The sequence below is a fragment of the Zootoca vivipara genome, chromosome 5 (assembly GCF_965207765.1).
Source record: "Zootoca vivipara chromosome 5, rZooViv2.hap1.1, whole genome shotgun sequence".
Classification (NCBI taxonomy): Eukaryota; Metazoa; Chordata; class Lepidosauria; order Squamata; family Lacertidae; genus Zootoca; species Zootoca vivipara.
Genome location: NC_142588.1, coordinates 50,921,123 through 50,943,597, shown reverse-complemented (window position 1 = coordinate 50,943,597; position 22,475 = coordinate 50,921,123). Strand labels below are relative to the sequence as shown.

Genomic DNA, 22,475 nt, shown 5'->3' with positions numbered 1-22,475 from the left:
TACATCAGCATCCTGTCATCTCGATTAGATACCTGTCAGATTAAATCTCATTGGAGCAGGTTGTTTATATATATGAATATGGTTCGGACATATGCAAATGATGGTTTGTAATATTCAATAAGCTCCACAGAAGACAAAAGGTGAGCCATATTTTAAGATAAGGCACAGGTGAGCCATACCTGTGTCTGCTGCTTCAGCTGCAGTGACTCTGTCATTACTCTGTAGGGTACTGGCTCCCCATCCCCCAATGCCCACAAGTGCCATAGCTTTATAAATGGTAGGCTGGCTAGCAATACCAGTGCAACAGGACTGAACCGCAGCAATGTATTTGTATAGGCCTTTGTGCTCTACCTCCCCATCCTCTCCCTTTGCTGGAATTGAAGGTTGGAATTCAACTAGCATCAGCGTTATCTGATTTCAATGATTTTTAGGTTTCATTTTTTAAAGTCCTGCTATGTAATGAAGTGGTGGAAAAATGCACTGCAGGATCCTTATGGATCAGCATATTAGGTTTTTTGCAGCAGACAAGGAGTGTGTGTGTGTGTTTTAAAAACAGCAGTTAGTTATAATACTTTTGTCGTTATCAAGGCATTCACATTTTTCAGTACTCATTCTGAAATCCATAATCTCACAATGCACACTTAAAAAATTTAAGCTATAAGAGTTCAAGCATTTGAACTGTTGAATTGCTGATGGAGTCAGAAGAACCTGCACACACAATTGATTATTTGATTCAATTTAAGCAACCCCCAAATTAGCTTCAGACTGAATAAAGATTGCTGAAAGAGATGAAAAGTGAACTAGTCTTAGGTATGATCTGCAGCAGCCTTCCTCCACCTTATGCTCCACAGAGATTTCAGAATATAATTTCCATCATCCCTGACCAGTGGCTGGGGGTGATAGAAGCTGTTTGCCAAAACCTCTGGATAGCACCAGCTTGGGGAAGGCTGCTTTACAGAAATCAGTGTGAACATCTAGAAGTAACTTGAATTGACTGGATTATTGACATGGATATTAGCTGTTGGTACAAACTGGTTTCAGATGCCTGAACAAATATTTCATCATTGCACACAGTCACATAGAAGCTTTTGAATACCATTCTTTGAAGGCCTCAGTTTTAATACGAAGGGGCTAGTCCTTATACCCTATATTTATTTCACTAATTGAAGGGAATGGCCAAAAAAAGGATCCAAGCCAGAGTTGGGATATGGAGCTCCCAAGATTGATTTGATACCATTATGATAGAATTGTAGAGTTGGAAGGGAACCCTGAGGATCATCTAGTCCAACGCCCTGCAGTGCAGAAGTCTACCTGTGTACGGTGCATTCAGGAGAACTGGAGATCATGGGAACTGTACTTCCCATTATGATCAGCTTTCTGAATACTCCCCTAATGTATGTGAACATAAAATATATTTGAAAGCCTACAGCCCTCATGTTGTAAATTGCCTCATCCAGATTATTGCTGGGCATCAGCACCAGTAGGGTCTTTGGGGAGGCAGTGCTCCAATCTGGACTTATTGGACTGTAATCAATATTGCACCAGCAGTGTTCCACTTATGCAGTGGGACTCTCATCTTCATATGTGCCCCCCAAATCTGCTCCAGGGCATCCCCCAACCCTCTGGTGTAGATATTGAGGGTGCCTGGGGGTTGGAGAGGAGAAGAGAGAGGAAAGGGAGTGTTGTACAAGTGGGAGATTGGGGAATGAGTGATACAAATTCCAGATCAATAGGCCACACCTGATGGACTAAATCTAGCTCCTGAAATAATTTCAGTTTAATTTGTAGCACTTGTAGCTGGACTTAGTTGTGATGAGTCCCTGGTGATGTGATGTGATCAGAGCAGAGCAATGACAATGATTAATCTGAGTTCTAACATCTTTGAAACTGACAAGAGGACATGTCTTGTTCATTAAGATGAAGAGTAGTGCATATAGCATGAAGATAAGAAAGTTTCATTGATTTATTTTTGGTAACAGATGTACCATTATCCAGCCATAGGATGGGGCAACAAATATTATGTGAGTGGACCATATATATATCTTGGTGTCTTTTACATCCTCAGCTTGTAGGGCTCTCTAAGAGCACATTGTAAGAGCTTCCTGTATTATGTGCAGCTCTAGTACTTGTGCCAGGAGTTGCAAAACTATTATTCTGCAAGCTGAAAGTGGGTTTTTTTTAAAAGAAGAAGAAGAAGAAGAAGAAGAAGAAGAAGAAGAAGAAGAAGAAGAAGAAGAAGAAGAAGAAGAAGAAGAAGAAAAGGATTTGTGCTCGTGAGTTATACACTAATTGCTCGATCTGTTAGGCCAGATGGAACAATGGAGCAAAATAAATGTTTGTGTACAGTATGGGAAATACTGTATACCTACCACAAATTGCACTCAGCTTCCCTTAAAACTATTGGTGTCAGAACAGAATAGTCAGAATGCTGGATGCTAAGCAGGACTGAATCAATTTGGACTGGATAGCACCATTCCATTTTCATTCTTGAGTGCAATGAGTATGTGCAGAATGTAACTAACAAGAATCAGAGTGTGAAATGTATTTTATGGTTGGATCCTTCAAAGGTCAGTCTTGGAGTAGCTAGTTCATTGTCCCATATGATATGGATGGGGAAACTGTGATTCTCTAGGTCTGATGGAACTCCAGCTCCCACTATCTTTTATTGCCTGCTCTGCTGGCTAGAGCTGATGGGAGCTGAAGTCCAGGAACATCTGGGCAGCCACACTGCCCTAGACAGGCATGAATGAAGGGACAACATATGTATAGGAAAGAATTTGATTCTGCCAGTGAAAGGAACTTGAGCTGCGTCTGGACCTTGAACTGTATCTGAACAAGCTAAAAACAGCTTTAGACAAAGGAACATCACAAGACAGAAAGTAAAAGTCCAAACAGAGACATCTGAAAAACATAAACAACCCCCCATAAGAACATTGTGATGCCATCAAACTCTAGTGCAGATTTTTGTGAGTATTTGACACTGCATTCCTATGCATGTCTACTCAGTAGAAAGCCTCATTGAGTTCAGTGGGGCTTACTTCTAAGTCCGTGTGTATAGGATTGCAGGTGCAGGAATGTAGGCTGGAGTGGCAAATCCACCTACAATCTTGCAGTGCTAAAAGCATAAGTTATACCGAAAGTCAGGAACTTCCACCCCCTCCCACAAAGACCCCATGCACGTTCTTGGCCTATATTCATTATGAATCACTTACAAATTAAACCTTGATTAGAAAAGAAGAGAGAAGAGGATTAAGAGGAAGTGTTTTTTCCCTTCCTCTTTTACTCCATTAAAATAGAGCACCTGTACACTGCAGTTCCCAATATGTTATCCAAATGACATCCACATGCACAGGCTTAAAGCTAAAAACCCCATTTGTCTTCAGAAGAATCAAAAAGTCCAAAAGCAGTGATTGGTTTCCTTTTTTTTCTTTTTATACATATATATATATCAGGGTGAAGGGGACAGAGATAGACCGGTGTCCTTGTTTCAAACATTTATACAGGTAGGTATTTCTTTTGTGCTTTGTGTCTCAGCAACTGTGGAAATACTTCCTGCGGCAGAGAAAAACAAAAACAAAAGGAGAGTTAGCAAAGCGAGCAGGAGCAGAAAGTCTCTCAATATCATGTCAATTGTCTTTGGATTTAATTGTTTCTTCCTAACACACCATGCACCCAGAATATCTGCTTGTCATTTAGAAGGCAGACTGTAACGTCTTGTTCCTGTACTAATGAATATGACTTAACCATGTCAAATTATGGAGCGGCAGGTGAGGGAGAGGAGGAATGGGACTAGCTGTGTCTCCTCTGAGAAGCAGCACAATGCTTTTAATGGCATTTGAAATGAAATACAAGGTGTCAGAGATCTGACAATCTGCCGGTGCATTTGTCTTTGTGGAGTGTGTTCCCACCCAGTGACTGTCAGATGTGAACTGAATCAGTTTTCATACCCAGTGGTTAATTTTTAAAGAAAGAGCACCAGAGGCTCTCATTCTGCTATAAAACTCCTTATCTCTGGGAATATCCAAAGCCCTCCAGCAGAACCAGTTGCCATGAAAGAGAAATAGGGAGGGCTATGCACTAAGGATAGTGCTGACTTTCTGTCCCTCCAAGTTTTCTTGGCTACTCACAGAAACATTACCGAATGGAGGACATCTTATCCATCCTCCATAAGGATATGTTAAACTACAGTGGTACCTCGACTTACGAATGACTCGACTTACAAATGTTTTGATTTACGAACGGAGCTCCATCTGTCATCTTGGATGCTGTTTAGATATTATTTTTTCAACTTACGAATTTTTAGATGGGGTTGCTTCGACTTACAATTTTTTTCTCCCAATGCATTCCTATGGGATTTGACTTACATTTTTTTTCGACTTATGAATGTGCGTTCGGAACGCATTGAATTCGTAAGTCGAGGTACCACTGTATATTGGCAGCACCTGTTGGCTTTATTTATTTGACAAAATTATATTCTACCTAATCTGTCCACAAGGGGCCCTTAACCGGAGCCTTGCGTAAAATGAGCAACTTCAGATGACCAGCTAGAATACTATCAAAGCCAAATAGACTCTCTGACATCTTCTCCCCCAGATTAAGAAAATCGTTCTTCTGTCTGAGTGGAGATGTTCATTTACTTCTAATGATTCACTAAGAAGCAACCTTAATCCCAGACTGAGACTGGCTGTGATAACTAAGTGTGGAGCGAGAGACAACCCTCACATGCTCAAGAGATGCACTCTAGCTCTTTTTAGTTGACAGCGTCCAAAGCTGAGCCTGGCATCATGAAATGCTCTCAGGCTGAGCCCTGGTAAGCATTGGCTCATATGAAGCCAAGGCTAGATCCAAAATAGGGTTGCCAGATATCCATGATTGCTTTGGACATAGAAGAACTGCCTGCTTTCTGCAGTGTCCTCATAGTTGAGCCTTGTGACTGGCAGCTCTGAAAGGGCTCCATCTGCCCACTCGCTTCTCCATACTGATGCTTCGGTATTTGCCTGCAGCAGACAGCCCCCCCCAGCCCCCCTTCCACTCTGCTGACCGCCAGTCTACTAATCAGCAGGTCAGCAACCCAGCGCACCTGCGCCTGACGAGCGCTCCTCGTACATCTGACCGCCAGCATGCTCATCAGTAGGGCAACAGTCTATGCACTGTCTGGTCCTGGACTCTGGGCAGTCCTTGGCAGTCTGCTCACGCTCGTTGGTTGGCGTCCAGGATGTCCAGGAATTTTTCCTCCCAATAGCCTCTTGTGTACAAGAATTGGTCTTTGGAAATCTGGCAACCCTACAAATAACCCCAGCTAGAATCAGTTAGATTCATTAAAAGCACAGTACCACAAGGGCAAGGAGAGGGGGAGGGAGGGAAGCTGATTAATAATAAAAACCACACAATTATAATAAGAGAACACATTTTGCATGCATTTAATCACAAACTGTGTACTTAGAAATAATCTTCTATTTATAGAATTGTCAAAATGTGCCTCTTTCCTTGCTTCTGGCAGGCCTTGCTCTGTTCCTTACTCCTTAAAGGTAAAGGTAAAGGTACTCCTGACCATTAAATAGGTCCAGTCGCAGATGACTCTGGGGTTGCGCGCTCATCTTGCTCTATAGGCCGAGGGAGCCGGCATTTGTCTGCAGACAGCTTCCAGGTCATGTGGCCAGCATGACTAAGCCACTTCTGGCGAACCAGAGCAGCACATGGAAATGCCGTTTACCTTCCCGCCAGAGCGATACCTATTTATCTACTTGCACTTTGATGTGCTTTCGAACTGCTAGGTGGGCAGGAGCTGGGACTGAACAATGGGAGCTCACCCCATCACAGGGATTTGAACTGCCGACCTTCCGATCGGCAAGCCCTAGGCTCTGTGTTTTAGACCACAGCGCCACCCACGTCCCGTTCCTTACTCCTTACGATCCATTTAAAAGGTAGTTTTCTGGATAGATTATTGCATCTCTACCTTCTCATGACTTACATTCCGTGCCTTTAGAATTCTCCAAGTATGAATCATAGAATCATAGAATAATAGAGTTGAAAGAGACCACAAGGGCCATCCAGTCCAACCCCTTGCCAAGCAGGAAACACCATCAAAGCATTCTTGACATATGGCTGTCATGTAGAATAGGGTTCCATGTGGAATAGGGTTCAATGCTGAAGGCCAAGAAAGCCAAATGTACTGTTCAAGGGATATGTCAGCTCAGGCTTTTCTAACAATGTAGAACTTGAAATTTAGGTATTGGAATATAACTGAACTCAGGTGATTCACACTTGCTGATGGAGGTGATGGGCTGAACGCAAGCAGTCACTCTTGCTAGGTCATTGTTTGATACTAAGGTTGAATTCAGGCATGGGGAATATTGCATTAGTTTTCCTGGTTATAATGCTAAGACGTCGGTCTTGGTTTTCAATAGTCCTTTTACACTGCATCGCCTGTTGTGAGATGGAACTGTGGCTTTTTGATTGATATACCAACATGTCCTGCTAAATTTGATTCATGTGCCAGTGGGCATGGCATGACTCAATAGTAGACATCATTAGATATGGTGCCACCTTTCATGTGCTTATCTGCTTCTGTTCCTTCATGATTCACCCATGACTTTGATGGGAAACAACTGCACCCCAGCATACCACACCAAATTTCATCTCACAATTCTCTCGGTTAACGTGGTCACAAAGGGATTTTTCTGGAGGCAATTAACACAGAAATGAGTGCTAAACCTCCACAAGATTCAGCTAGATTTCCAGAAAGATGTTTTTGAATATGAAAGGTAACAATAAACATGGAAATTATCAAGTAAGAAAATGTCAGGAAAAAATGGAATCAAGTGTTGTGTGAATGCAGCCTAAGTCTGTTGAGCAGAATTTCTTTCCCTTTGCACACATTTTCTTCTTCAGCCCCAGCCAGCCTGGTCAGGGAAGAAGCGAGCCGTAGTCCAACAATATCTGGAAGACCACTGGTTTGCCACCCCAACTTCAGCTCCACGTCTCCTCAAAAATCATCTCCATTTTTTAGTTAGGTAGACTTCTCAGAAACCAGCACCCTGCTTAGCCTGACCTAACTGCATCCACAGTCCCTGCCATTCTTCTCTTTCTCATTTCCTTTTGCATAGTCTCTTGAGATGCAGTTCTATGTGTAATAAGATTGCTCTTATTCATGTGCTTTTCCTTTCAGCTCTTCCACGTATGCACTCTCTTTGCAAGACTCCTGCTGCTATTTCTTTTGAGAGGCTTCATGTTTTCTCATTCAATTGGCCATGAAGACTTTCACAGCAAAGTTGGCTTTATGCTTTCCCTTTGCTCATCATCTCTTTGTCTTCTCATTCCTTGCCTTCATTTAATATTAATGCTATTTCTCCTTTCTTTCCTATGAATTGTTGTTTGGTTGCTGTCCATCTGCTAGTCAATTCCCCTGCTTTTCGATCACATTTTGACTAATGGTGAAATTTTCTCCCTGGATCCCATTTTTATCTTAGCATTTGTATTGATTCTTCCAGCTGCTTCATATCTCCTCTCATTCATGTCACAGCATTTCTGCCACTCTTGGGTCAAATATTTGTAGCGTTTTGCTGCTCATGTTCTGATCTTCCGATGCCCAATTCATGATTTTCTGAGTTTCGCTCATTGTTTTGCTCGTCATCTTATTAATTTTCAGAATTCAGAATTCAAGAATTTCTTTTGCTGTGCTTTTGAATCCATGAACCCTAGAGCTTTAAAAGTGGCTTATGAATAAACAAAGAGTTGGATGGGAAGGTGATAATGAGAGGGATGGAAGGAAATGCCCCATGATGAATGTAAATATGTGTTCATGGATTTGTGAAAACAACTTCACTGAGTTACAGCCAGATTTTTCTCAGTGGTCCCCCATCCCCATGAAAGATGTTGATATAAAAAGGACAAGATAGCTCTGGTATATATTAGCACTGACACTAATAGCTACACACATCTATACAGACACATACCCAACTGACCGAAGGGGCTTATTCTCAGGAAAGTGGGCATAGCACTACAAGCCTGTAATTTGAAATAATCAGGATTTGCTTGGAGTTTAGAGCAAATATTGCAGGCTGCAATGCAGAATTATAAAAGGTCTCCCAAGTTCTCTGGAACTCATGTAACTGATAGAACATTTGTATATGAAAGCAAAAGAGAATTTCTGTTAGTTTTATAGTGCATTTTTTACTGTTTTAAAGCTATTAGGTTGGTATGATTGAGCTGTAATTTAAAAACTATTATGTGAACTCTGTGCTTATTACATTTGTATCAATGGAAATGATGGGGGGAAATTGCTCAGTTTGCTCTTGTGCAGCTGAACATATACGGTTCTATAGTGTGGTGGTTTGAATATCATACTAGGACCTAGGAGACCATGGTTTGAATCCCCACTTGGCCAAGAAGCTCCCTGGGTCACCTTGGGTCAGTCACTGCCTTTCAGCCTAACTTACCTCTCAGGGTTGTTATGAGGACAAAATGAGAAGGTACAGTGGTACCTCGTGTTACGTACTTAATCCGTTCTGGAGGTCCATTCTTAAGCCGAAACTGCTCATAACATGAGGCACACTTTTGCTAATGGTGCATTCCGCTGCTGCCGTGCTGCAGGAGTGTGACTTCCGCTCGCATCCCAGGGCAAAGTTCTCAACAAGGGGCATCTACTTCCGGGTTAGCAGAGTGCGTAACCCGAAGCGTTCGTAAGGAGGATGGTACGTAACACGAGGTACCACTGTATGCCACTTTGAACTCCTTGAAGGAAAGATGGGATAGAACTGTAACTGATGGTGGTGGTGGTGGTGATGGTGACATTTGAATGGCATTCTGCTCATACAAGGAGACTTCCCCTTCCTCTCCTCTCCCTGTGTGCCCACAAAAGCATCAATTTGGGTGTGGGGAGGAGTCCCTCAATCACATGTATTTTTGAGGATGTGCAGGCAGCTGCAGGGAAGAAGAGAGGATGGAGATGTTTCATTGCACAAGCAGAAGTCTGTTGCACTGGCATGAAGCGATGGGGAAACTTATCCTACTTTATATCTGAGTATTAAAGCACAAGATCGGCATCAATTGAAAGATGGATAACCTTACTACCACAGATTCTGTTGTCCTTCTCTTATGTGGTTTTGTGGTCATCCTAGAAGGAAAGGGTTGGCTTTCCTGCCAGAACCCGAACCCTCATAGTGCATTGCATAGAATACAAAAGAAAACCAGTGGGGGGAAGTAAAGCTGTAGCATTTCAATTTAAAACAGCCCTAGTTCATTGAAGGCAATGTCATTATTCCATTAAATTCAGCTATTGCATTTTAAATGATTTCTGCATCGTACAGAATGGCATTTAAAATATGCCTTTTTATTTGGATATCCACAACAATTGTACCATCAGGTAACTTATAAAACCAGGCAGAAATGAACTTTGCATCTTGCAACATATTTTAATTATGAAGACTTTCAGGCAACAAGAATGTAGCATTTTCAAGTTATTCATAGAATCATTTGACTGAAAAGGAAACAGAGGTCATCAAGTTTAAATCCCTGCACTGAGGGACTGTTACATATTTAACATTGTCCAACAAAATATATATAATCTAGGTTACAGAGTGCAGAGGAAAGAGACAGAGAGATGGGGGGGGGAGGTTGAGAGAGAGAGAGAGAGAGAGGGAGAGAGAGAGAACGAGAACATGTAGACAAGGCAGATAACTATCATGCTCAAATTGTCTATCAGGCAGGAACAGCAAATCAAAAATAGCATGCTCAACCCAGAAAGCCATATAATATTTAAGAATGAGAGGAATACAATTTAGTAAAAAAAAAAAGGTAATCAGATGGTGCATAGCAACCACAATGTTCCAAGTGACAATGTACAGCCCCTTGGGAAGGGGCTGCACCATGCGCTTTGTGTGCACAAGGTCAATCCCTGGTGTCTCTTGTATTTTTTTGCTTTGTTTTGTTTTTAAAGCTCAGGGAGCATGTGATGGGAAGGATCTTTTCTGCTGCCAGTATGAGCAAAGAATACTAGGTTATATAACCCAATGGACTCTGACTAAGTAGAAGGCATCTTCCTATATTCCTCTGAGCATGCAGCTACTTGTGGGAGGATTCCTCTTTAGCCTGTGTCCAGCTGGTGAGGATGACTTTCTCCTGCACTGACTTTCCCAGATTTCTGCTCAGGCACAAGCATGAGGCAAGAATCTCCTTGCCACATGATCAAATACTAGGATGATTGGTAACTCACATGATTCTATGTGCCCTGCAACAATTTAATGTTTGGTGAACGTAACCAGTTCCTGCAGAACTTTACATACATGCATCTTGTTTGCTTTCCCTTTCGACTGCAATCCTCAGGCTGTTATCCTTGAAGACATTTCCAATGAGATCCTGCCAAAACCAACTGAGTTAACTGAGGACTGCTACCAAAAGTGTGGTCTGCAGTCTGTCGTATTAAACCAAGCCAAGGAACACAAACACTGTAGCACCAAATAATAATTGCAGTATTATCAGTTTTCTTGAAGTAGCACTGAAATCTCCCAGACCACATCAAGGCTACTTTTGGATAACATTGTTAGCAAAGCACATCCTCAATCTATTTTTTCTTCCTTTCTCAACAGATAGATAGACTACACTAATGGGAGATGGCAAAACTGAAAGTGATATGTCTCTATGCATCCTTTGCCAGACTGCTTCCTACCTTCAATGTAGGTAGGCCATGTCAGAGTGACTATTCATGGGAAGATATTTTGAAAGCACATTTTATCTGAGGCTCTGCTGTTTCTAATGTTTTATAGGGGCTTGCTCTAAAACGTGGGATGGAATAACAGTAATTAAAATCTATCATGCAGACATGATAGTGCTTTGCAATTTGTTGGGAGACTAGCGAGGAGGAGTTTGCACTTTCCCAGTAACTATCGCACAGCTTCATAGCTACAGGTAAACTTCATGGCAGGAACTGTGAGCCAGAAACTCATAAACATTTTCCTGATCACACAACTTTCTTGTTTTCATAACCCTGAACAACTGCAGAGAGAGTGATTATAGTGAAGACCACACTTCACTGTGGATTTTCTTATTCAATAAATAGAAGAGGAGAAGTAAAGATCTTGGAGTTAGTTTAGACCAATTTAGAGAGAGATTAACAGAGCAGTGGGAACAGTGAGTGTTTTAGCAGAGGAGGTTGGAAGACTCAGAATAGATATAGCCAATGAGAATGCAGACTTTGACTAATTATTGGCTGCTGTAGTTTATTTACCTATGGGCTGGGTATCCAACTTCTCATCTACTAGTTGTTCTGGGGTCATCAGCTCCCTTTGAGGGACATTAGGCATGCTTTCACTTTGACTGCCTGGACTGACCATCTCTTGATCTTTCTCATTCTGCATCTGTGCATAAACATTAATGCCCGGAATCTTCCTAAAACATTAACAGAAACCATAATTGGTGTGTATGCTAAGGTGCTCTTTGCATTATGTTTTCACACCTGACAGAAGAATGGCAGGGAAAGAAGGAAGGAGTCATACCTTTTGAATTTGTAGATTACAAATACTGCCAATCCCACAAATACCACGGAGAGCAGCATCAGCATGGCTGAACCACTGTGGCTAGGTGTGACATCTATGAGTGGGGCTGTAAAAAGTTAAAGAAAAGTTTAGATCATTAGGTCCCAAATGTTCCGAGAAGGCTTTCTAACTAGAGGGTGTGTTTATTTGTGTTTACTATGCTTTGGATTTAGAAATCTGCCCTTCTTTGTTGTTACGTGTTTTGACAGCCCATTCACAAACCTCTCCCAATAGACACAGTTGTTCTTGGTCCTCCATTTGGAAACCACTTCTTTGGGGATCAGTTAATCCTATATAATAAAGTCCAAGTGTCCCTGTGTCCAGTTGTCCCGTGTGTCCCTGGGTTACTGCGCATGGGCCCCAGGGACACAGGGATTGGACAGCAGAGACTGGACGCACACACACACACGCTCTCCCCCCCACACCTACCGTTTCCCTGCGGCTGTCAACCGCCGCTCCTGGCTGGACTGAGCGTTGGCAGGGGGGAGCGTGCACGTGTGTGCGTCCAGCAAGGACAGGTCCCGGGGTTCGGAGAACCCCGGGATGCCTCCTTCCTGTCCGCGGCTTGGGGAGAGGAACGGAGGAGGAGAAAGCAGTGCTTTCTTCTCCTTCGTTCCTGTCCTCCTGCCGCCGACAGCAAGGACAGGTCCCAGGGTTCGGAGAAGCGCTGCGCAAGCGCTTCTCTGAACCCCAGGATATTCTAGCGCCCGTTATTGAACGGGCTGAAATACACTAGTGGAGGTATAAAACGATACACACACCACCAAATAAGCCTACGCAGAAACTGCAAAGTGACTATCACCCTTTTTCTGGACAGCCGCCTTTGATGTTTCCAAATTTCTCATCCAGAGGGCTGTACTGTATTCAGCAGAAACGTACAATGTCATGTGAACTGAAAATCACAGAACCTCCACTGAGCATCTAGGACAGGCATCCCCAAACTGCAGCCCTCCAGATGTTTTGGCCTACAACTCCCATGATCCCTAGCTAACAGGACCAGTGGTCAGGGATGATGGGAATTGTAGTCCAAAACACATGGAGGGCCGAAGTTTGGGGATGCCCGATCTAGGACTTGTGCTTGCACAATTCCAATCCAAAACATAGTAGTATCTGGACCAATCCATGCAGTGGTATGTGGTCTCAAAGGCTGACTAAGGACTGGCAATGTCAGAAAAGCAGAATGTACTCATTCCAAATAGCTGGCAGCTTTGCATACTGCTCTGCAAATCTGCCAAAGAGAACAGCCTGTCCTCACAAAATGCCTCCCCTCCCCTTCAGTTTCCCCCAAACCATGAACAAAAGTATGCTATTGTTAAGAGGATTTTGAATCTGACCTGTGCCTTTACAAGTCCTAACTAGTTGGTAGAAACTGCGAATAAATGGGGGAAATTTACTACTATATCCAAGGTCAAATCTGAATGCATCTCTGACCAGATCATGCAATAGACAGGTATCATGTAAAATTCAAATGTGGAAACATATTGCCATATGTGATAAAGTTGCCTGCTGAGCGTGGAGGTGGCACTTCGTTTTATTTACAGATAGTTCAAATACTTAATTTTTCACTTCATTTTTATTTGGATGGAATATTCTTTGAGAAAACAAGAGGCAAATCCCCCAAATTCTCTCTGTTCCCTCTGCCTCCACATTAATGTGCTTGTGCTCTGGTAGAGAAGGGAAGAGAGAGACCTCACTACTCTGATATCTAGCATACTGTGCACCAGCACCCAAATAAAACACAGAAAATGTAGTTGAAATGGGCTAAGAAGGCAATTCTTCCCCAGCTCAGATTAAAATTCCAAGACAGATAAGAATTTGGAGCTCAGAATGTTCATTTTGTTTTCGAGGCAAGTATTATAAGTCCTGAGACATTTATATTCACTCTTCATGCTTTTGAATAAACATTCTAAGAATAAACTTGGTAATCTTGAATAAATGGGCTTCTGAATTTTTCTGGATGGGGGGGGGAGGATGAGGTTGGGGTGGGGTAGATTGGAATGTGGAATAAACCCAAATTCCCTGGTCGTTCTGGATAATTTAGGCAACTGGAAATACAAAACGACGATTTCATTTGACTAGCTGGTTTTTTGTTTTTGTTTTTTTAAAGAAAGAAATCAGTCCATTGAAAAGGTGACAGCTGCCTATTTAGAGGACACTTTTAATTCAGTAGTGACAGGAGTTAGGCATTTTTCTTCACCTCCTGTGGTTTTTTCACACTTATAAAGAGGACATGCAGATATTTGCTGTGCTGCTAATTGGATAGAGGAGCACACAGCCATGATCCCAAGAGAAGCTATTAGTAAATCTGGCTTAAGAAATGCTTTAAACAGTGAATTGTTCCTTATGCCCTTTAAAAGAATGATGCTGCTCTCTGCATGCACTATTCCCAGAGCTCTGTGCAAAGACCCTTTCTCACACAGGCAAGTGAAATTTTACTCAAAAGGGATCCTCATACAAATAGCAGGAGCCCATTGCCTTGTGATTAAAAGTAGACTTACACTCCAACACCCACCAGCTGCAGACAGCATGGTCCATGGTAAGGAATGATGGGGTATGTAATCCAGAAATATTGGGAGGACCCTAGGTTGGGAAAGGCTAGGCAAGAGTGGAAAGCATTAAATTTATGAAAGTAGTTTGCTCTAGCTGTATTTAAATTGTAAATACATTTGTGACATCCAGCCCTAAATTGTATTTCTGTTTGTTTGTTAAATATTTAGGCTAATGGGATCCAATATTTATGTGAAAAATCTTAATTATAAGTCTCTTAAATGCTGCCAAGGAAGTATTAGCCAGATACTGAGAAAGTGCAGCTCTACCCACCATTACAGAATGACTGATTAAGGTATTAGAAATCGTGGTGGAAATGGCAAATGGACCAATGCCATTTGTAGAAGGCAAGCAAGATGCATATATTGGAAGAAAATGTGTATATTAGCAGAAAACTGATGGGATGAGGGTTTTGGATGCAGATTATCCGGGGAAGGCCAGTTGATAAAACCCTACTCTCCTTCTACAGTGGATAAAGTGAAATCTAGGCTTCAGTGAAACAGGGAAGAGGCTGGATTAAACAGTGCATCAAATCAGCTTTCACCTTTTAACTAACATGAAATGAATAGCAAAACATACGCCTAATTTCTGTTCATGCACTCCTGTTCCCCACTCGTCCTGTGGAGCCAGGAAGAGATTAAAAGTGTTTGCTTCCTTTTTCAACCAAGCATGATTTTAGGCAAAAAAATATATGCCAGGACCGTGGTTCAAGGGGGCTTCTTTTCCTAAATCAGTTAACACTAACCACTTTCTCCAACTTTGGTCACAATGAGTAGCCACAATTATGGTTTATCCACACTTCCTCTTGCTTCGGAGAAAACTGCTCTTTAGTGCTCAGTCAGAACAAATGGCAATTGGATGTTCTGTGAGCAAGCAGAGGTGTGGACAAAAATGAAAGCAAAAGCTTCTGATCTCCTAGGCGCTGTGTCAGCGCCGGAGAGGTGGGAGCTCACTGCTGTCCATGCTCAGCGGCAGAGCACATGCTTTCTATGCAAAAGGTCTCAGGATCAATCCCCAACATCTCCAGGTTGGGCTGGGAGTGTTTGCAGTCTGAAACCTTGAAGAACTGTTGCAGCCAGCCTAGGGACATAGCCAGTGGGACTCATAAATGTAAACTATGGCATGAACTTCATTATCTTGATGTAGAATGCATTTTGGCTGAACCGGTCAAGTTATTATTTTGACTGACATGTAAATTCACGTTTCACAAACAGTTCTTGGGACGAAATATGCATCTTATAGGAGCCACAACAGCAAAAGGAGTCCTGAACTAATGTTGATACAGAGTAGACATAGAATCGCTAACAATAATGCTGCCGTGGAATTTGTTAATAAAAGCTAGCCAAGTAAAAGTGCCATTTTATTCAGTTTACATGTGCATTTCCCATTTAAACCAACAGGGTTTGCACACATGAAAACAATGGCTTTCTTTGCGCATGAAACATTGAAGATCACAGAGTTAGCAAATAATACTTAAAATCCAGCTTAAACACTTTAAATAATATTAGATTTATTGGGGAATAATGACAAATGAGTTTGTGTTGATAGATTTTTAAAGGTATCTTGAGGAAAATGGCATCAAATCTGTAGCAGTTTAGGAAACAAGAATGTCACAATCCTGTAAACAAGGCTCAGCTGATTTGCACTTGCACTTAATCTATGATTTTACTAATTAGCCGGCAAGGAATGGAAAATGAGAAAGGGGGAAAACTCAGCATTGCCATCATTATCATTAAGGTTAAAATGAAAAGTGTCTGAATTTTGAATTTGACAGATTATTTCCCCACATTTATTCAAATTCCAACTTGCAAAGAGGCATTAAAATGTTGCTTATTTTAGATACTGACAATGGAGGGTTGAGAGATTGGTTTAAGTTGTCTGTTTCAGTTACATACATGACTGGTACAAAGACCATTCTGTCCCATCTAAAAAAAAAACCTGACGCACAACATTATCTTACTTACATTTTACAATGTGCTCCAAGGACTGCTTTTTAACTTCTCTCTCTATATCTGCTTAGAACTGTTACAGCAGCTGCCATGTGCCTTGTAAATGAGGCCACAAAACTCCCATGGGAGGGCATGCCACACCTAAACCTTTTATGACAAAATAAAACCTAGCTACCTCCATGCCTCTGAATTGATGCCAATCACAAGAGGAGAGAGTGCTGTGGTGCTTATATGCTGCTTGCAAGATACCTGAAGGCACTTGACTGGCCACTGCAAGAACAGGATACTGGGACAGGTGAGCCTTTAACTCGATCCAGCATAGGGGGTACAATTTTTTTCACCATACAATGGCACACTCAGGGTGCAGGGACATTGAAGGCAGGGGCTTTGTGTACAGCACCACAGCTTCCTCTACAATGTGCTCTTTAGAGGCCAAAACGGGGCTGAGTGAAATAGCCATTCCACGATTTGTAGCAGTACTCTGTGGAGCACAATGAGGCTTACACCTGATGTTCCAAGTAAACATACATAAAATTGAGTCTAGCATTGATTATCTTGAGCTATTTTCAAGACCTTGCAATAAAAATACAAAGTATTCGAAGAAGAAAAAAGACATTTCCACAGTGCTGCCGCCACTGGAGAATTCATAATAAGCTGCGCTAACAATACCGGCAGAGGTTTTTTAGGAATCTATACCAACCTGCTGTTAAATGGGCAGCATGGACAAGGATTCGGACCCCAGGCTTTAAATCAAACTGGATGGCGTTTTGGTTCAGTTTCTGGAGCAATATATCTGAAATCTGGAATAAGAAATTATTGTAAAAAATGAAATATGGGTACAATCACAAAAAACAAGAAGAATGGTCCACCTGGCTTAGTTTTCTGTCACACAGTGACTGTTAATGGATGCTTCAGAGAAAATGGCATAAAAGGTCTGAGTGCAGTTTGAGATGATGCTATTGTATTCACCCCTATTATTATTATTATTATTATTATTATTATTATTATTATTATTATTATTTTAAAAAGTGGGTATCTATGTATGCTGTCCGATTGAGGTATCTTTCCAAAGTATTACCAGTTGGTGATCGAGGCTGTTACGAACAGTGGAGGAATAATAATAATAATAATAATAATAATAATAATAATAATAATAATAATAATTTATTTATACCCCGCCCATCTGGCTGGGTTTCCCCAGCCACTCTGGGCGGCTTCCAACAGAAAAAATGAAATAAAATAATCTATTAAACATTAAAAGCCTCCCTAAACAGGGCTGCCTTCAGATGTCTTCTAAAAATCTGGTAGCTGTTTTTCTCTTTGACATCTGATGGGAGGGCGTTCCACAGGGCGGGCGCCACCACCGAGAAGGCCCTCTGCCTGGTTCCCTGCAACTTGGCTTCTCGCAACGAGGGAACCGCCAGAAGGCCCTCGGTACTGGACCTCAGTGTCCTGGCAGAACGATGGGGGTGCTGCCATCTTAAACTGAGAACTGATTCAAAAGTATTGAACTGTATGTGTAAGCATAGGTTTTACACAATAAACACCACATAGCCAAAAAAAGGGGGGGTCCTCTGGGCATTGCAGTGCTCTGTATCAGGGTTGCCACCATGGATATGAAAAGACCTTGTTCACACTAGTGACTGTCTGAGTTCAGTACTCACTTCCCCTAGATCTGGCTCAGGCTAGAACACCAAAAACTCGCATAGCAATGGTCTGAGCTACAGAGAAAGTTATGATAATGCTACAATGGCTTTGACTTGTACCTAGATAAATGGATTATACCTACACTCATTTGAACTTGAACCTTGTCATTGCCAGCTCTAAGAGCGTGAAGATGCACATCCTGAGACAATATCAAAACACAAGAGATGGGCTAGTGACTCTAGAAATGAAATTCATTCATTTCTGGAATGGCGAAGTAAATGACAATATTTCTCCTTTAAACTTTTTATGGTATTCTAGAGTTTTTGTTATGTTATCCCTCTCCCCTCTCGTGTCATTTTCTTGTTTCTTTCCTTTCCTTTCTCTATTTCCTTTCACTTTTCTTTTCTTGGCATGAGAAAGAAGGAACTTTGATGTAGGATAGTTTTTGCTACATATTGTTACACCCCCACCCCACCCCACCCCCACACACTGGGCTGGTGACTTCTGGTGGTTTACTCCGGGCTACAGTTCGCTCCAATCTTTCCTGTTGAAGAAATCAAAACATATCTGTCTCATGATATGACAAATTTTCATCTAAAAGCAGCCATACTAAATGAAGCAGAAAAAGCACCACCCCATCGGAAGTCCTGAAACTCATACCAGCAGAAGAGCAGAAGGTGGATGAGGGCAGTGAAGCTGCTATTGGTGCAGGGAGGATTGAAGGTAGCTTCCACTCATGGATTCCACAGGTACAGTGATCATATCTGTGGTGGAGAGGCTCTCCACTGCTGGAGACCAGCAGGGTTTGGAAGAGCAAAGTGGAGGGATATATGGAGATATATGGAGATTCATTCCCTGTGTCTGCAGTCATGGGGTTGTTGTCTATCACATGACAGTGTATGTTTTTATGCCACAGAGTGGGAAGTGACAGAGACTGTGTTCTGTGAAATGGGATTATTGTCCTTTGTTCTCTCTCTTTGCTGTCTGATGCTAGAGAGAGAGGGAGCCATGTTGCAGTGCTCCGTATGTGTTTATATGTAAATAAAGTAGATTAGCCAAATGCTGAGTTGCCGAGGTCTGTTACGCGAACTGCAAACACTCTGTGGATCCTTGAGTGTGCTGATGTCTGTTGGCATCAGTCGCTGTGATGTTCGGACAGAAGAAAACTTTCAAAGCTCCCAAACGCTCGACCAGGAGGGGAGAACATGCCAGTCGGGCATGTGTCTCTGCCAGGGTCCTACACGAGAGTAGGACGATCCTAAAAACTTGTACCACTTCCTAACCTTCTTCATCGGAGGTAAGAGTGTTATGCCTGCCAGTCTAGATCCTAGCTTATCTTTTGCTCTTCCACATCTTGTGAATGCTATTCTAAGATTACTCTCTTTAGTGCTATTTCATATTTTAGTTGGTTAGCTTCTTTAAGCCCCATTTATAAGCATGTGGCAGGTTCTTCTGAAGCAAGTGGTCTGTCCTAAGTATGGAAATATTTTTAATTCAATCATATTTCTAAAGGCCAAGCTTGATACTGTCACATCAGCTGCAATCCTGACAACGGTGTTCTTTGCATCTTAAAAAACATTAAATACAAAGATACAGTCAGTATCATGCCTAGTTGAGCCTTCTTCCCAGTTTAGCTGTTGGACCTCCTTTTATATTTTGCATCTCCTGTTATTTTTTTAATGGGAATATTAATTGCAATGAATTAACTGAAAATTAATTTTAAAAAGCAAAGCTATTTTGAAAAAGGAAAAGGAGATAGGAAAATATAGGAGGCAGGCAGCATAGCTGCCAAGTTTTCCCTTTTCTCGCGAGGAAGCCTATTCAGCATAAGGGAGAATCCCTTAAAAAAAGGGATAACTTGGCAGCTATGGCAGGCAGACAGTCTTCAGAGATGACAGACACAGTGAGAGACATACGGAATTCCATATGCACTCATTTTTTTAAAAAATGTATTAAAAAGAAATACATTTGCAAGAATTTTGGTCCTCTTCAAGCTTAGTTCAATGTTCAGCATGTAAACAGATTTCCTGATTAATGCTGAGCCAAGAATAGTGTTCCAAGCTATCAGTGGCCAATATGAAATGCAGGAGCCAGAATTATTTTTAAAATTCAATTCTGATAATAAAAAGTTGCTGATAAATCCCTCACAGTGAAGAATAAAAATCAGAACATTGATTCCCATGTTAGCAGTGTTACAGAATTAAACTAAATCAACAAAAGGCTGCAAATGGCCTTAAAATGATGGGGATGTCCTTTCACGCCTGATAATTTCTCATGAACCTTTGAAAATGTATGAGGGTTTAGTTAAAACAAATTACATTAGGCAATTACATCACTAGTTTGTGGAAATAGAAGCTACATAGATCTCCGTCACAAGATGACTGCCCAAAAGTTAACTTTTGGTTTTTAAAAAAGACATATATAAGTTTATATAAGTTACTAAATGTGCATTATATAAAATGTTTTGGTTGTTCTAACGGTTTTTCATGTTTTATATATGTTGAGCATTGAAATAAAAAGGGGACAGGTTTCTATCTCTTAAAAAGACCATGTATCCTAATTGTTAATCCTGTGATATGAGCCCTGTATGTGTGTGCTGCAGCTAACAGAGGGTTGCAAGTCTGACTTGTTATGTTAATAAATTCCAGTTGCAGATGTATGAATCATGCAGATTCCCATACAGTTGAAGGCAGTCTGGGATTGTGCAGTCCCCACAGAAATTTGAGGATTAAAATTTTGCATGTGACCTTGTGTCTACTAGACTTAGAACACTTTTGTCAGTTTTGAAACTTGCCCACTTGGACGCAGTCTCAAATGCTCTTCAGTGACGGTTTGGCATGAGAGAAATCCAAAAGCATTTTACAATTGCAACTGCCCAGGAGGGAGTTTGCAGCCATGACAAGTAATGTTCCATAGCACCAACTCAGTGTAAAAATGTGCCAACTTTTCCAGAAGGACAGGTGGCCTTTTACGGTTCCACAGCTGCAACTCCAGCTTGGACGCACCGAAACAAAACATGAAATGATGTCTTGGATGACAGCCACCACAATATAAACTGCTCTGAAGGACTAACCAAGAAAGTGGAGGTCACCTCATAGGAAGTATGATCTGTGGCCTCTAATTTACAGAACTGTAATAGGAAGAACAAATTGAATGAAATATATGAAGGGTACCCAAAACGCTGGAGGTAAAAATAAACCACTGGTTCGATTTCCATAGCATAATTTACACAAAATTAACTCTCCAACACAGTCCACCTGCAGAGTGATCAACAATCTCCCCAAAGTTCATCCAATCAGCAAAAAAGCTCCAATCCAATCAGCAAAGTCCAATCGACCAGCAAGAAGCACTTGGGACAACAACAACAAAATAAAATTTAAAAACACCTCAATTGTACATGTTTTTTGTCCCCGTCAATGTAATGGGTTGAGAAGATTGGGGTGGCAGGTCATCAACAAAAAGTGATTCAGTGATGTAGGTTTAAGTGTGCAGAAAGAGTTTTATTGTTGAAAGGGTGGGGAAGAGCTTAGGACAAAACAAAACAAAAATAGTCAAGAAATATATTGACTATCACCATTAGGGTGCTGCTGCTTCTTTTTTTGTCTCAGCCAATGCTAACTTACTGGGATAAAGAGAAAAACAACAACCCATGGCTTCTTCAAAGAAATACTGATTCAAGGAAGCAGACTCTGTTTGCCCTTCTTCTAACACAACATGACTATGGCTTTGGGGTGGGGGGCATTTTACTACCTATCACAAGAGATACCGGGATTTAGCTTTGGGTAGAATCTCTCCCACCCGACTGTTTGTGGTATGTTTTAGAGGGTTCTAGAAGCTGCAGATCTCATGCTGAAGAAAATGGGATGGGGAATCCAAGGGCATGAACCACCATTTTTATTTCCTGAAATCATCCACCTACAAGCATCCACCAGACAACTTTGCCTCAGGAAGGAGCGTGAGAACAAAGCCTGTAACAGATGAACAGTGCTGTGTAGAACAGGACTGACAAGATGTTGTTTTATTTATTTTTATTTTTCAAAATCTATCTATCCAATATGATCTTCTAAAAAGTTAACTGGTATTACATAGTACTCTGCTTCATATTAAATGAGATATTAAGGGGAAAAACGAATACATAAATCATTTCACTTTACACTTGCACTATTTTATTATCTTATCAGAGCCTATGGTTCCACGAAATAGCAAGGCCGATGTGGAGAATGATTTAAAAAAACAAACCAGCACAAGCACTGCTCTCCTACACAAGCCCCATTGAAGTGAATGGGCATGAGTTATCCATTCATTTCAGTGGGGCTTATACAACAAGAACATCCTGGAGGAATTTCACTCTCTGCCAATAAAACAAAAGGAATTTAAATCTGCCTGCAAAGCTATATTTTAATGTTTATTTCAGCCATTTCATCCCCCCTCCCTTAAATGCAGTTCGCTCTAGTTCTTCATTGCAAACAATTTGGAAGCAGGTTGGAAGTTGAACTATAATACACCTGCATAAAACATTGATACAAAAGGAGGAAAATAAAATGCAATAAAAAGAGCAACCACAGATCTGACATTTATTTAATTAACAGCATTTTTAAACATTAGAATCTAGTTATACTTTTATGCCTTTTCTCAGAATTAGACACACACACAGGTCCAAACTGCCTTATATTTATGCCCAATGGCTGCCCTATATTGTTCTCTTGCTTTTATGCTGAAGATGAAGCTTCTCAGCATTGCAAAACACCTAATTTAGAGTCATCAAGAGTTCTCCCCTGTGAAAATAATTAGGTCTCTGAAT

General features: G+C 41.4%; 1 protein-coding gene across 3 annotated transcripts in view; it reads right to left on the bottom strand.

Moving 5' to 3' along the window:
- Positions 1-3,343: 3,343 nt before the first annotated feature.
- Positions 3,344-22,475, bottom strand: part of SORCS1 (sortilin related VPS10 domain containing receptor 1) — a 359,672-nt gene continuing 340,540 nt past the window's right edge. Inside the window, exons 24-28 of one of the 3 annotated variants that reach the window (XR_009557597.2) lie at positions 16,728-16,827; positions 11,493-11,598; positions 11,225-11,385; positions 5,081-5,283; positions 3,419-3,552 (exon numbers count right to left, since the gene is read on the bottom strand). Coding sequence is in view for 2 of the 3 variants with exons in the window: in XM_088670638.1 (XP_088526764.1) it covers positions 3,488-3,552; positions 5,081-5,283; positions 11,493-11,598; positions 16,728-16,827 (474 nt within the window). In the remaining variant the exon portion in view is untranslated. Of the gene's footprint in view, positions 3,553-5,080; positions 5,284-11,224; positions 11,386-11,492; positions 11,599-16,727; positions 16,828-22,475 lie in introns of all 3 variants that reach the window. The other 2 variants (XM_035132751.3, XM_088670638.1) reach the window with 2 other exon arrangements.